The sequence below is a fragment of the Staurois parvus genome, unplaced genomic scaffold (genome assembly GCF_062004578.1).
Source record: "Staurois parvus isolate SC_StPar_1 unplaced genomic scaffold, SC_StPar_1.0 ptg000025l, whole genome shotgun sequence".
Lineage (NCBI taxonomy): Eukaryota > Metazoa > Chordata > Amphibia > Anura > Ranidae > Staurois > Staurois parvus.
In genome coordinates, this window is record NW_028317821.1 from 7,899,823 (window position 1) to 7,914,479 (window position 14,657).

At 41.2% G+C, this 14,657-nt stretch overlaps 1 protein-coding gene across 1 annotated transcript in view; it reads left to right on the forward strand.

Annotated features, from left to right (window-relative positions):
* The window catches only part of DRAM1 (DNA damage regulated autophagy modulator 1), an 87,854-nt gene extending 73,423 nt beyond the window's left edge, over nucleotides 1-14,431 (forward strand). Inside the window, exons 5-7 of the mRNA XM_089651808.1 lie at nucleotides 1,495-1,553; nucleotides 4,451-4,543; nucleotides 13,725-14,431. Of these exons, the coding sequence (XP_089507934.1) occupies nucleotides 1,495-1,553; nucleotides 4,451-4,543; nucleotides 13,725-13,769 (197 nt within the window). The 3' untranslated portion in view covers nucleotides 13,770-14,431. The remainder of the gene's footprint in view (nucleotides 1-1,494; nucleotides 1,554-4,450; nucleotides 4,544-13,724) is intronic.
* The last annotated feature ends 226 nt before the right edge of the window (nucleotides 14,432-14,657 follow it).

The following is a 14,657-nucleotide window of genomic DNA, read 5'->3' on the forward strand; positions in this document are numbered from 1 at the left end:
GAAAAGGATTTCTAACACATACATTTGATTATGAACCCCTACACGCCTAAGGGTAAAACAAATCTAAATGCCTAAGCACAATTTTGCAACGTTGCCATGTGTTAGTAAAACCGTACATATCATCACAACTACTTTGTACACCCAGGTGAATTATATCTTGTTTTTTTTTCAGGACAGATTGGGCTTTCATTTGGTGGTAAATGGTAATGGATATCTCCTGATTTTTTTTTTTTTTACTATCAAAGGAAAACTGGTCCAAAATAGTAAAAAAAATCATTTTGTATTTATTTAGCTGTGTGTTTCTTGTTATTATCATAACCTACCACCAAAGAACAACACAAAATTCTCCAGCTCTTGATGATCTCAGCAATACCATATATGTGTCTGTTATTTGTTGTTTGTACCCACAGGACAGCCCAGAAACAATAGTGCACATTTTGTTTTTGTCTTTTTTTTTACCTAAAACACACTGACACTAACTGACACCAATTTTTTTTTTAATCCTGACCTTTGACCCTGACCTTGACCAAAACACTAACCCTGGCACTGAACTAGATCAAACCTTGATCTAGGTATTTTTTTCTGTATTTTGTAATATTTATTTATCTTTTATTTTTTTTTATTTACTTTTTTTACAAACATTTTTTCCCCCTCTATGCCAGGACTTAGAGAGAGAGAATGTATCTCTCTCCTCCATTCATAGAGAGAGAAAAAAACAAGGGGGCCGGGCTGTACAGTGACTGATCACTGTGATAGCCAATCAGAGGCTATCACAGCGATCACGTGACCCAGAATCGGGAGTCCCGGGTCCCAATCGTTAGAACGGGACCCGGTGCTCTCAGTGATACTGCGGTCTTTGTGCTGGGACCGTGCTGTGCGGTGCACTAACAGCACAAAGACAGGTGCGCAAATATGTGGCCCCACAGAAAAAAGCCCAGTTCTGTGAGGCCACATATTTGTGTTACGTCAGCATGAAAGGGTTAAAGGATATCACCACAAATGTATTATACTGTATGCTGAAAAAAAGGAAAACAAATCCTATAAAAAAGCTATTTTATTTTCCACCCTCTCCCACCACAGCTTGGGGTGGTGCTCCTGAACCTAACCCAAGAAGACAAAAATCCATCTATGCCTCATTTCCACCAATGACTTTGTCCATCTAAGGTCCAGTCAAATTTTACATGGGTGCTTTTGAGGTTAACTTTCATCAAATGGCTGAATGGGATTGGTATCCTGGTTGTTTATTTTTTGGGCCCATTCACACTTGCCCACACATGAAAAGCAGCAGTCTGTTCCTACATATATGATCAGTGTCAGGGATCTCACTAAGTAGTGAATCCAGGATACAGATGGCAAGCCCTGACCTTGCAGCTATATAAGACAGAAATGGTAACATTAACATTTCTATCTTGACAGATTGCCTAGAACATTTTCTGTGTATGCATAAGAAACACTCGTTCTTCTGTATTGTTCCTTAGTTGCTACACGTAACAGTGATTATATGTGCATCCTTAGTTGGCATTGGGACATTTAAATGTGAGCCTGATGAAGAGGTGTGTATCTGTATTTAGTAAGCATTAACATTAAAGGTTTGTTACCAAACATTTCATATTCCAAATATGTGTCTGTTGTAGCATGTACTTGTGTTAAAAAGTATCCTGTTATTATTATTATTATTATTATACAGGATTTATCAGTTTGTGCAGCGTTTTACAAAATGAAGGTAAACATTACAGTTACAATACAATTTGGTAAAAGAGGAACCAGAGGGCCCTGCTCGTTAGAGCTTACTTTGTATTGCTTCCTTTGTACACAATCACTGGTGTTCCTACCAGTTCCCTGATTTCCTATTTCAAACTGAACATGCTAGGCAAAGAAGCGCATCCATCCCAGTGTGGTCAGTTTTCTGGCTGTTCTGGGAGAACAGTCTGCCTGTCCACCAATGGACAGACTTGTGCTGACACCCCCCTCTGCCTACACGCCTACAGACCAGCCAGCTGCAGCAACTGCTATCTTTACACTGGTACTGACAGTATGTGATGTAGCAGCACAGGACAGGGTAGGAAGTGTCATAGAAAAAAAGAGAACAGCAAGAAGGCAATACTGTTGATATTAAAGGTTAAAGAGGAGTTCCACCCAAAAGGGGAAGTTCCACTTTAATGCTTTGTTCCCCGCTCCCCACTAAGGATTGGCACCTTTGGGGAGTGGGTACCCGAATTTGACAAGTATCCACTCCCACTTCCACTGCGATCGCCTAGGCAATCGGAAGCGGAAGTTGTCCTCCCCGTAGTTTTCTGGGACACGTGACAGGTCCCAGAAGACTACGGGGCCATTCACAAAGCGCAGTGCTTCTCACGCATGTGTAATGGCCACCTGGCAGTGAAGCTGCAAGCTGTCACAGCCAGGTGCCCACACTGAAGATGCCGGCGCCAGGGAGAGAAGATGGCCGGTGAAACCAGCCATGGTGAGGCCACTGCTGGACTGAGGGACAGGTAAGTGACTGTACTTTAAAAGTCAGCAGCTACAGTTTTTGTAGCTGCTGCCTTTTTTTTTCAGCTGGAACTTCGCTTTAAGTTCTCCTATCATACCTTGTTACACCCATAGTCAGGGTATAACATGAAACATGTTGTAATGGAAGATTTCTGGCTGAGACACTGAAAATAAAAGTTTAATACTGCAATTGCAGGAACAGATTCACAGGACACAATCACAGTGGTCTAAAGTATCCGTTCTGACAAAATGTATTATTACATTCTATTTTATACAGAAGATAAAAGGGGGGTGGTGTGAGATGTTATTATTTGCCCCTCCTAGCGGTCAGGATTAAAAAAAAAAAACACAAAAAAACACACAACCATGTGGGGCTCCAGGACACCTTTGTGGTCGTCAGCTTGTAGTGTTCAATGAACTACCACGATGCTGTGGAGCGCTGTGGTAGTTAATTGAGTCTTCCTGTCAGTAAATACTGTATGTGCCTGCCTATACAATGTATGAGCAGACAGATACACTGACCGGTCAGCAGAAGACCTGCATGGCACCCGCAATCTGCTGATCACTGGTGCACTGCTTTAGAGGGTCCAGATACAAAAAATAATAAATGCACATTTTTCTTTTACCTGGAAAAAAATGTACATTTAATATTTTTTGTTAAAAGGTGAATTTATAATTTAATATTGCTCTCTTGCATAACAATATAATAATATATGTTAACAGGTTCTCTTCAAGCCAGTGGAGAAAAGCCTTTGGACTAAATGTCACCTGTAAACACAGTCACTTGAACAGGGTGGTGGTGCTGTTGCTCATTTTGTTCTTTTATCAGCAAATCGGGGAGATGGCCCTTTTTCAGCAGTGCCTCTTCCAAAATAATAATAGTAATACTTATTTAAGAACTACAGAATATAATTGCTGTGACGTATTCAAGGAATCAGTTTTTTTTTTTATTAATGAAAGAGGTTCTCTTTACTACTTTTTTTCTTCTCTAGAATTTCTTTTACCTGTTTGATCATTTATGATCAATAAATTGATTAATAAAGTGTGAAACTGAAACAATAGGACCTGAAGTATGGAGAAAAGGTTGATGAAATATACAGTTATCACTGTATTTTTCTTGTATAAACTGGTAATAAAACTGATGTAAAACATTAGCTTACTCTCCTATGGTGCCCTGAAAGTGGGGACATGTTTTACTGTGGTTGGTATCAAAGACAGTCATTTTCATCAGTTTAAAGTAGGGGAAAACTACAAGCTTTATCCTTAGATTTAAATTGTTGTTCTATAAATACATAATATATGTTTGAAAACAAAAATAATAAAATAAAGGAAATTAATGCTGTAAGGCCCCATTCACACAAGCGGACCAATGGGGTCCGTTTGTCTGTTTTTTTTAGGCGGACCCAATCGGTTCATCTATAGACTTCTATGGACCGGCAGGTGTTAGTGGACAATAGTCCACTAACACCCGCCGGCATCTGATACGATCCTGTACGCCAAAAACAGACGCATTGGGATTGAAATCGAATGACAATCGGGTGGAAACGGACAGGCGATCCATTTCCATCCGACCGTCCCATTGAAATCAGCAGGCAGTGTCTGTGTCCACTCTGCAGGAGAAGATCAGACAGAGACCTATCATCCTCTCTGCAGAGAGATCCCCCGCTGAGCAGGTGGATCCCACTGATAGATCTGCCCATCTGAAAGGGGCCTAAAAAGGGTTTCTAAATAGTTCAAAATCCAGAGAAAAAAAAAGCAAAACATATTTCCACTTAAGCCTCCTATTGTTATGAACTAAGGCCTCCTGGTATTATGAACTAAGGTTGTTTTGGAAATAAAGACCATAAAATAACTTCAGTTTGACAAAAACAAGAATAGCTCTTCATTTTCATGAAAATTCTACATACTGTATATTTGTTGATGCAAATGTCCCCTCTCTCACTCTCCTTTCCTTCTCTAGCTGTCCCCTTATCACCAAGCAAGTGCTGTTTGTGAATGGATCGTAGCTTTTGGCTTTGTTACCTATTTCCTAACATTCATCAGAGATTTTCAGGTTGGTATAGACTGAAAGAGGAGTATGTCCATGCAATGATGTTTTGAGTGTGAACAAACATTTTTTATAACAAACTTCTTAAGTGCTGATTCACACATGTGCAGATAGATATAGTAGTTGTTCAGTGATCCAGGTAAGCTTTACATCAGGACAGATTTAGATCAGGTTTAGGTCAGGGTTTTATTCTGGTCACAACTGATATGTGCGGTTTAGAAATAAAGTTGAAATCTTCTAACGGGACATCTGTTCTGATAACAGCTGCCCAAGAGGGGAATTCCCCTTGTCTTGAAGAAATTTCCTCTCACTTCTTTTTGTGTCTTTGGGACAAAAAGTAATGGGCAAACTCCCTAAAGGGCCATTTGTAACACTTTGGAACTAAACTCTGAAGGATGTACATACAAACAGAGAACAAGACTGATGGGTATTGTCAGCGGGTTCCCTAAAAGATGCCATACCATTCCTGTGTGGAGGTGACCATCTTGTTAAAGGCAAGGCTTTGCTTCCTCATGTCAGAGCTTCCAGTAAAGATAATTGTGAGCAGCCCAGTAGTGGTATCACCAAATCTCACAAGAATAACAGTTAGAACTAACAGTGTCTTCAATCTCAGATATTCGCTATATAGCTATTAGGCTGTAGGAACTGAAAAGGCCTAGGAGCCAACACAGACCTGCAAGCACATGGCTATTTATTAGGAGGAATTTCAGACAAAAGGTATATTTGTCAGGGTACTGTTTAGGGACAGTAAACATTTTTCTTAACATAGGAAACCTTTACTTTTAAAGTTCATATCCATTTTACTACTGACTTATCATAATTTTAAAAACAAAGTGTACGCACTGGATTCTTATTTATTTCAGGAACCATAGTAGAATTCTGGCTCCTGTTCCCACTTCCGTCTTACTGTGCCCTAGTCACAATTTTTCTGTCACATTCTCCTTACCGAAATATGTGAATAAGCCTAAAGGGACAGTAACTGCATCTTACAATGCCCAACTTATACAGTAGTTTCATAAAGACATACAAAGTATTGGTTGATTTAGCCCACTAGCATCTTTCTTAAACCACAGTTTGGTGAGGATTTATATTTTATCTTTACTAAAGTAGACCTAAAAAAATCATTGAGTTTAGCTCCCCTAGAAAGAATTACAGAAGGAAGGGGGAAGAAAACCAAAAGGAAGTCACTAGCAAAAACCATAGAAAAAAAATAATAAAAAAAGAAGCAAAGTTCACAGGTGAACAAAAATGCCAAGCCACCTGGCTCACTTGTTGGCAACACTGCTGCTGCTCTCACCAGTCCCTTTAACTGTGTTTTCTGGTTCACCTGGAATGTTTGGCTCTTTAGCCTTTAGTCACAGCACCCTGTTGCATAGCCCTTCTCTGGCCTATGGATTATGTTCTCCTGACACCCCTGATAGGAGCCAACCTGACTCCTGGAACTGAGACCTGCTGTCTCTGGCCTGGGGCACCTCTGACCCCTCGTGAGACCCTCTGTCTCTTGGTTTGTGGCTGGGGCACCACTGTCCCCTCAGTGAGATGCTGACTCTTGGCTCCTGGCCAGGGCACCCTAACCCCAGGGAGCCCTTCCATCTCCCACACTGTGAGCAGTCTCCAAACTGACTACAGCCCTGAGCTTTCCTCAGACCTGTCTATATAACAATCCTGTACACCTGTGCACTCAGACGGGTTACAGGCATCTGTCAGAAACCCAGACACAGGATTGAAAGTTCCGACTCAGTTTCACGGAATCCAGAGAAAGCCAAAAACACAGCTTTCTCTGCTCAGAAACAGCAATCTGGAACTTTGCATTAACCCTAAATGCAAATCCTGTGCTACATTTTCCTATATTCTCGCAGCGACAGACTCCCTCTGTCATGAGATATATATATATATATACACATACAGTGAAGGAAATAAGTATTTGATGTCGTGCTGATTTTGAATGTTTGCTCACTCACAAAGAAATGATCAGTCTAAAAATCGAATGGTAGGTGTATTGATTGTAACACAAAGACAGAATAGCAACAAAAAATTCAAAAGAAGTGCATGTCTAACAAATTATGCACTGATCTGCATGTTCATGAGGGAAATAAGTATTTAATCCCCTTCACAAAACATGTCTTAGTACCTGGTGGCAAATCCCTTGTTGGGAATCACAGAGGTCAGACGTTTCCAGTAGTTGGCCACCAGGTTTGCACACATCTCAGGAGGGATTTTGGCCCACTCCTCTTGGCAGATCCTCTCCAAGTCATTAAGGTTTGGTGGCTGACATTTGGCAACTCGAACTTTCAGCTCTCTCCACAGATTTTTAATCACATTAAGGTCTGGAGAATGGCTAGGACACTCCAGGACCTTAAGGTGCTTCTTCTTGAACCACTCCTTTGTTGCCTTGGCCGTGTGTTTTGGGTCATTGTCATGCTGGAACACTCATCCACGACCCATTTTCAATGCCCTGGCTGAGGGAAGAAGGTTCTCACCCAAGATTTGACATTACATTGCCCCGTCCATCATCCCTTTGATGTGTTGCAGTTGTCCTGTCCCCTTAACAGAAAACAGCCCCAAAGCAGAATGTTTCCACCACCATGGTTGACCGTTGGGATGGTGTTCTTGAGGTCGTAGGCAGCATTCCTCCTCCTCCAAACACGGCAAGTTAAGTTGGTGCCAAAGAGCTCGATTTTGTTCTCATCTGACCACAACACTTTCAACCAGTCCTCCTCATCACTCAAATGTTCAGTGGCAAATTTCAGACGGGCCTGTACATGTGTTTTCTTGAGCAAAGGGACCTTGCAGGCACTGCAGGATTTCAATCCTTGTCGGCATAGTGTGTTACCAATTGTTTTCTTGGTGACTGTGGTCCCAGCTGCCTGGAGATCATTGACAAGATCCTCAAGTGTAGTTCTGGGATGATTCCTCACTGTTCTCATGATCATTGACACTCCACAAGGTGAGATCTTGCATGGTGCACCAGACCAAGGGAGACTGACAGTCGTTTTGATTTTCTTCCATTTGTGAAGGATTGCACTAACTGTTGTCACCTTCTCACCAAGCTGCTTGGCGATAGTTTGGTAGCTCAGTCCAGCCTTGTGTAGGTCTGCAATCTTGTCTCTGACATCCTTGGACAGCTCTTTGGTCTTTACCATGGTAGAGAGTTTGGAATCTGATTGTTTAATTGCTCCTGTAGACAGGTGTCTTTTATACAGGTAACAAAATGAGATTAGCAGCACTCCTTTTAAGAGACTGCTTCTAATCTCAGCTTGTTACCTGTATGAAAGACACCTGGTAGCCAGAAAACCTGCTGAATGATAGGGGATCAAATACTTATTTCCATCATGAACATGCAAATCAGTGCATAATTTGTTAGACGTGCATTTCTTTAGAATTTTTTGCTGCTATTCTGTCTCTCAGTGTTACAATACACCTACCATTCGATTTTTAGACTGATCATTTCTTTGTGAGTGAGCAAACATTCATAATCAGCAGGGGATCAAATACTTATTTCCTTCACTGTGTGTGTGTGTGTGTGTGTGTATGTGTATATATATATATATAAAAAAGACAACTTAAAATCTATACCACATCGCTGTGTCCATTCTGTGTGATTATGTTCAGACTGAAATTCAGGAAGGACGTCCTGAATTAGCTGAGATAAAAAGGCAACAGAATATATGTCTATTTATGACCCAGATGTACTGATGAAAGGATCACTAGGTCTACGGCTCCAATCACACCGATGCGTTTTTTAGTGCTTTTTGTAGAAACGTACTACAGAACATGATTTCTTTTGGAACATGTTCACATCTATGCTTTTTTGAGCTGCTGCATTTTTGGAAAGGGTCAGGAACTTTTCTTAACCACTTGCCCTCCAGAGGATTTACCCCCTTTCCTGACCAGGCCATTTTTTGCATTACGGCTCTGCGTTACTTTATCTGACAATTGTGTGGTCATGCATCCAAATGAAATTTACGTCCTTTATTTCCCACTAATACATTTATTTCATAAATGTAGGCCAAAATGTATTCTGCGACATGTCTTTGCTATTAAAAAAATTTCAATACATGTAAATTAATTGGTTTACGTGAAAGTTATAGAGTTTAAAAATGGCGGTATATATACTGGATTTTTTTTTTCACTAGTAATCAGCGACTTATAGCGGGACTGTGGGACTGCGGTGGGCATTCTGACACTGGAAGGAACTGACTTGGTGTCACTGACATCCCCAGGGACACCAATACAGTGATCAGTGCTTAAAAAAACCACTGTCACTGTACTAATGGCACTGGGCAGGAAGGGGTTAACATGTGGGGTGATCAAAGGGTTAACTGTGTGCTGTTTCACAGAAAGCTGTGTGTGTGCTTTCAACTGTAAGCACAGTGCTTTGTATGGCTCTGCTATGCAGAGCCATACAAAGCAGTGTGCAGGAGCTGACAGGGAGAGAACTGTATTGTTTACATACAGTTCTCTCCCCCGTCGGTAATACCCGGCGATCACCGATTGCCGGTGAGTAATCACCAGCCGGGACCCGGTGATTGACAGTCGAGGCCGCGAATATCTGCGCTGGTAGGTAACATGCCCCCTACCTGGAAATGCAAAATCACGTATATATATGTGAGTTTGCGCACCCCTGCCGCCCTGTAACAGTATTTCTGCTATGGAGCGGCGGGAAAGCAGTTAAAGCAAGAAAGCAGCATTTTTGCTAGCGTTCAATTGAGAAGCTGCTGAAATGCGTAGTAGTGCGTTTTTGCTTCGTTTTTGCAGTGTTTTGCATTTTTATTCTGTCCAGCAACAAAAAAAATTCCAAAAGAAAAGCTGAACAAAATGCAAAACGCAGAAAAAATGCGTCAAAAATGCATGTAGAAAAATGCTAAACAAACTGCAAAAAGCATTGGAGAAGGCATCAAATGCAAAATGCATATATGTGAACCAAATCTTCGGAATCTCTTTCCCATATGTAGTTGAACATACACTTATAAATTAGTGTGTGATCTTATTGATCATAAAGTCCCAGGCTTGTGTATAGGCCAATGACTTGGTCCTCATGCACACTCTACATTTTTACAGCTGTTGTTTTTGGCTTTTGATGTTTTTTTTCTACAGCTAGTAAACCCCCCACCATCTTATCCTATGTGTCCAATGCGCACATAGACTGTAATCAACGTTTTTTGGCTGGAAAAAACCCCCAGGACCAGTGGGTTACTAGAGGATTTTTTTAGCTGTACAAATGCTGTAACGCTGAAAAACACGGTAAAATGCGGTAAACCACCGCAAACCAGTGTTTTTGGACTTTTTTTTTACCAAAAAAAATGTTTTTTGGTAAAAAAAAGCGCTAAAAAAAAAAAAAGTGGGAAAACACCACTAAACGCAGCAAAACACCAATGCAAAAATGCTAAAAAAAGCTGAAAAACTCACGTTACCAACGTTAGCAAAATGCCCAACATACATGAGGACATAAAGGTCCCAATTAATGAGTGACCTGTCAATGAAATCCAATAATGTGATGTTTGACTCAGAGCATAGTCAACTTACTATTTAGAGAGAATGGTCTAGCGGAGAGCACAAGGAAAATATGATTACGACTTATACTCCACTTGTATCAGTACAATAGTATCCTTCCAAGTGCATTGTCCCTCACACACCAACGTGACCTATGAGAGTCTTCCTCAAGCACTAAAGATGACCAGCTTTTAAATCAAGGCAGAGAAAGAAAAGTCCCAGATATGGCATATCCAGATGGAAAAAGGTCAATGCTGCACACAGTGGTGTATTCAGATTTTGTGCTGCCCTAGGCAACACAACAATTGGCAGAAAGAGCCTGACATTGACCAAGAACACCCTTGTCCTCCAGCCGAGCCTTCCACTACCACTGCCACCATCCCCAGTATACACCAGCCACCATCCCCCATGGTGAGAGGAGAGAAAGTCCTTCACAGCTCCAGACATCCCCAGGAACGAGAGTCGGGCTGTTCATACACCGTCATGAAACCCACAGCATTTCTTGGAACCCACCAGGCATGCCGCGTGTGTCATTCTTCCATCCCTTCTTCCAAGGGACAGTGCTGCCCCCCCACCCTGAAAAATGCCGCCCTAGGCAAATACCTTGTTTGTAAATACACCACTGGCTGCACATACACGAGTCCAAGCAATAGAAGATATTTGCAGAGTTTGCAATGTCAGCAGTATACGTATCCTCTTCAGCATAGATTCTTTCTCTGGACTAGGCCTGTTGTAGACATGTTGGCCTGACCAGTTTTGCCAGTTCCCCTGACTGCATCAGAGGCAATCGGTGCATGTGTCTGACATAAGGTTGCTGCAAAGATGGAAGCGGAGGACCGTGACTGATTACACCAGGAGTCCACTGCAGCTAACAAGTAAACATTAGTGGTGCAGAGGGGGTTTTAGAACTGGGGCAGATGCATGGACCAGCTCTAGTCACTATCTGACTTCAGGTTAACTTTAACAGAGCACCAGGCAAATACATAATTAGATACATAGCAAGAAACTGGTTTGAGTGTCACAGGATTTGTAATTTTACTCGACCAGTCTTGGAATTCAGCTAGGTCCTTGAGCTCCATTGTGGCTAAGGCTGGCCATACACTATACAATTTTCTGCCCAATATCCTTTAGATTTACCTGCAACTATGTAGTGCAGGGGCCTGCCTAAGTGGATACAATTGAAAGTATTGTTTAGGTTTAACCTCATATTATATGGTTTTTGGTAAATCTAAAGCAAAATTCTAAAGAAAATTGTATAATGTATGGCCAGCCTTAGTCAAGAAATGCAACCCACACACGAAGGGAGGTGAAGCACACTTATGAGTCATCCCCCTGTTCATGTTTACTGTTGACATGTGTGCATGCAGCAGTGCCTGATTGGCATCTAGTACTGTTCCTCCCTCTCCCAGTCTGTGTGCTGCTGTATAGGGAATTCCAGTAGGCTAGTTCAGGTACTTACACACGTTACATTAACTACTGGCCATTCACCCTATAGCAGAAGTACTGCTACAGGGAAGCAGGGCTGCCCGAAATCAAATACATATATGATTTGCATTTCTGGGTAGGGGACGCACGCACTGCCCTATCTGCACCACTATTTGAGGCAAGATATGTCAATCACCGGGTCCCAGCTGGCGATTCTCGGTCGCCACTAGGTGATAGTCGGCAAAGCTGAAAAAACACAGGTCTCCCTGCTGTCAGCATGGACATGCTGCTTTGTATTTCTCTGCACAGCAGAGAGATACAAAGCACCATGTTTCCCAAGTAAAAGAGCACAAAATGTAAAACACACACAGCAAATAGTTAACCCCTTTGGTCGCCCCAGATGTTAACCCCTTCCTGCCCAGTGTCATAAGTACAGTGTCAGTGCTTTTTATTAGCACTGATCATTGTATTAGTGTCACTGGGAATGTGAGTGGCAGTTAGTCAGTTCCCACCCAGTTTCAGAATGCCTGCCGCAGTCCCGCTATATCGCCGCCATTACTAGTATAAAAACAAACATTTAATAAAATACCAGTATATATACCGCCATTTGTAGACGCTATACCTTTCATGTAAACCAATTAATATACACTTATTGGGATTATTTTTTAGCAAAGACATGTAGCAGAATACATTTCGGCCTAAATTTATGACAAAATTCGATTATTTTAAAAAATGTATTTGATATGTTTTATAGCAAAAAGGCAAAAAATTTTTTTTTTGTTTATAGCACAAAAAATAAAAAGCACACAGGCGACCAAATACTACCAAAAGAAAGCTCTATTTGTGGAAAAAAAGGATATACATTTCATTTATGTACAGCGTTGCATGACAGTGCAATTGTCAATTAAAGTACCGCAGTGCCGTATCGCAAAGCATTTTGTGGTCAGGAAGGGGAGTAAATCCTCTGGAGGGCAAGTGGTTTAAATGCATTTTATGATATTTAATAAATACATAACTGTAAAATTCAGCTTTAAAGCTTAACTCCAGGCACAAAAGTCACTCATTAATGTGGCTTGGTAAAAGTACCTGGATCTGACCTGGTAATAGCCTCCTACAGTCCCCTGTACAGCAGCAGACTTGGGGAGAAAGAAGCAGTAAAAGGAGCCAACCAGTTGTTCTGTGGTGCATGCAGGAGGAGACAACAGAGTCAGTGAACCAAATGCAATATCTCCTGCGCTCCGGGACCCAGGCCGGTGGTAAGTAGATGGAATCAAACTCCAAAAAGGAAGGGACCACCGGAATAGACAAGGTCGTGCAGCTCCACATCAAGGCTGGGGAAGCCCAAACAAAACTGTGAAGGAGAACAACAAAAGAGAAGCGCACCAACCTTGCGCATTACCTCAGTAACCAAAAATTTATTGAATAAAAGAATGGTACTCACAAACAGCGAATAAAAACAAGCATGTAAGTCCTCAAGGGGACTTTAAAGGCAAGATGCCAATGCGAATCCCGTCATGGAGGAAGCCACTCAGTACAGCTGACGCGTTTCGAAGGACGTGCCTTCTTCCTCAGAGCTCTGAGGAAGAAGGCACGTCCTTCGAAACGCGTCAGCTGTACTGAGTGGCTTCCTCCATGACGGGATTCGCATTGGCATCTTGCCTTTAAAGTCCCCTTGAGGACTTACATGCTTGTTTTTATTCGCTGTTTGTGAGTACCATTCTTTTATTCAATAAATTTTTGGTTACTGAGGTAATGCGCAAGGTTGGTGCGCTTCTCTTTTGTTGTTCTCCTTCACGGAGACAACAGAGTGCCAGAGAGATAAGATGATTAGGGCAATGCTTCTCCTTTCACTGTCCAGTCATGGAGTGGGGGGACCTGTAAGTTTCATGGAACCGTATTTAATGTACTTGTCTACTTCATATATATTAGTGTAACTATCACCAATATTACACAGTAGGGTTAATTTACTAAAGGTAAACATACTGTGCACTGCAAGTGCAGTTGCTTTAGATCCGAGGAGAAGCTCTGAAACGAGGCGAAGCTCTGCTCATCCAATCATGAGCAAGCAAAAAACACTGTCTTTTTATTTTCCTTGCATGTTCCCCTCAGATCACTTTTTAGTGCACTTGGAGTGCATAGCCTATTTGCCTTTAGTAAATCAACCCCCATAATGTACTTTTTTTGCAGATTTGTTTTCAGAAGTATTTCACAGCGAATTGCAGGTATTGAAACATTTTTTGAAATGTGTACACTTTTTTTTTCTTTGCAGGCTGTAAATTTGAAGATTTTAACAGAACTTCATGATGATTTTTGACAACAGCCCTACAACAGTATTATAGATTGACTAAGGATTTTTTAAAGTGTTACTAATCCCCAGGACCTTGCATTTACTCTATCTGGTCTCCCACAGTACACAGAACATGGAAATGCAATTATTTTAGTAAATATAAACTGCTTGTGACATATCAGTGTCCAGCTGAGCACTTGTTAAAGTTTGTAGGAGGAGTTTTCATTTTGATGTAAGAGGGTGCAGAACCCCTGACCTCTGTCTGGACAGTGCTGATTACATGCAGTCTCCCAAGGAAAAAAAAAAACTCTAGCAATACACAATAAACTGAGCATGTGCAGAGTGACTCCACATGATATATTTTATCAGGAGATAAGAGGGGGACACTAGAAGAAAGGGAGGATCAGAGTCAGGACCAAACAGCCTTTTTACACAATGCAGAGGATTAACCTCTTAGGTTCCACAGTGAGTATAACAAGCATGCTTTACTGCATATACAGACTGATATTACTGTTGTGGGTTTAGTAACACTTTAATAGATGTTAACCAGTCTGGCTAACAATGTTATTGCTGCTGGTTACAGTTTGCACTGCTCTGCACTGGATGTGGAGACCTTGTAGTTTATACTGCACCATTTCAATTTTTTTGTGTTTTATATATATTTTCATATCAATAAAAAGATACAGTAATGTTTTGTGATTAGTTAATGAAAGCAATGGGAAATATCCACCAGGATGCAAGTTTTTAAGAACATCTTTACATATTGTATTTTTTTTTCTACATCATCAGTTCAGTTACATAGTTACAAAGTTAGCCTGGCTGAAAAAAGACAACAGTCCATCCAGTTCAACGATTAAAAAAAAAAAAAAAAAGTTATTATCCTATACCCACAGTTGATCCAGAGGAAGGCAAAAA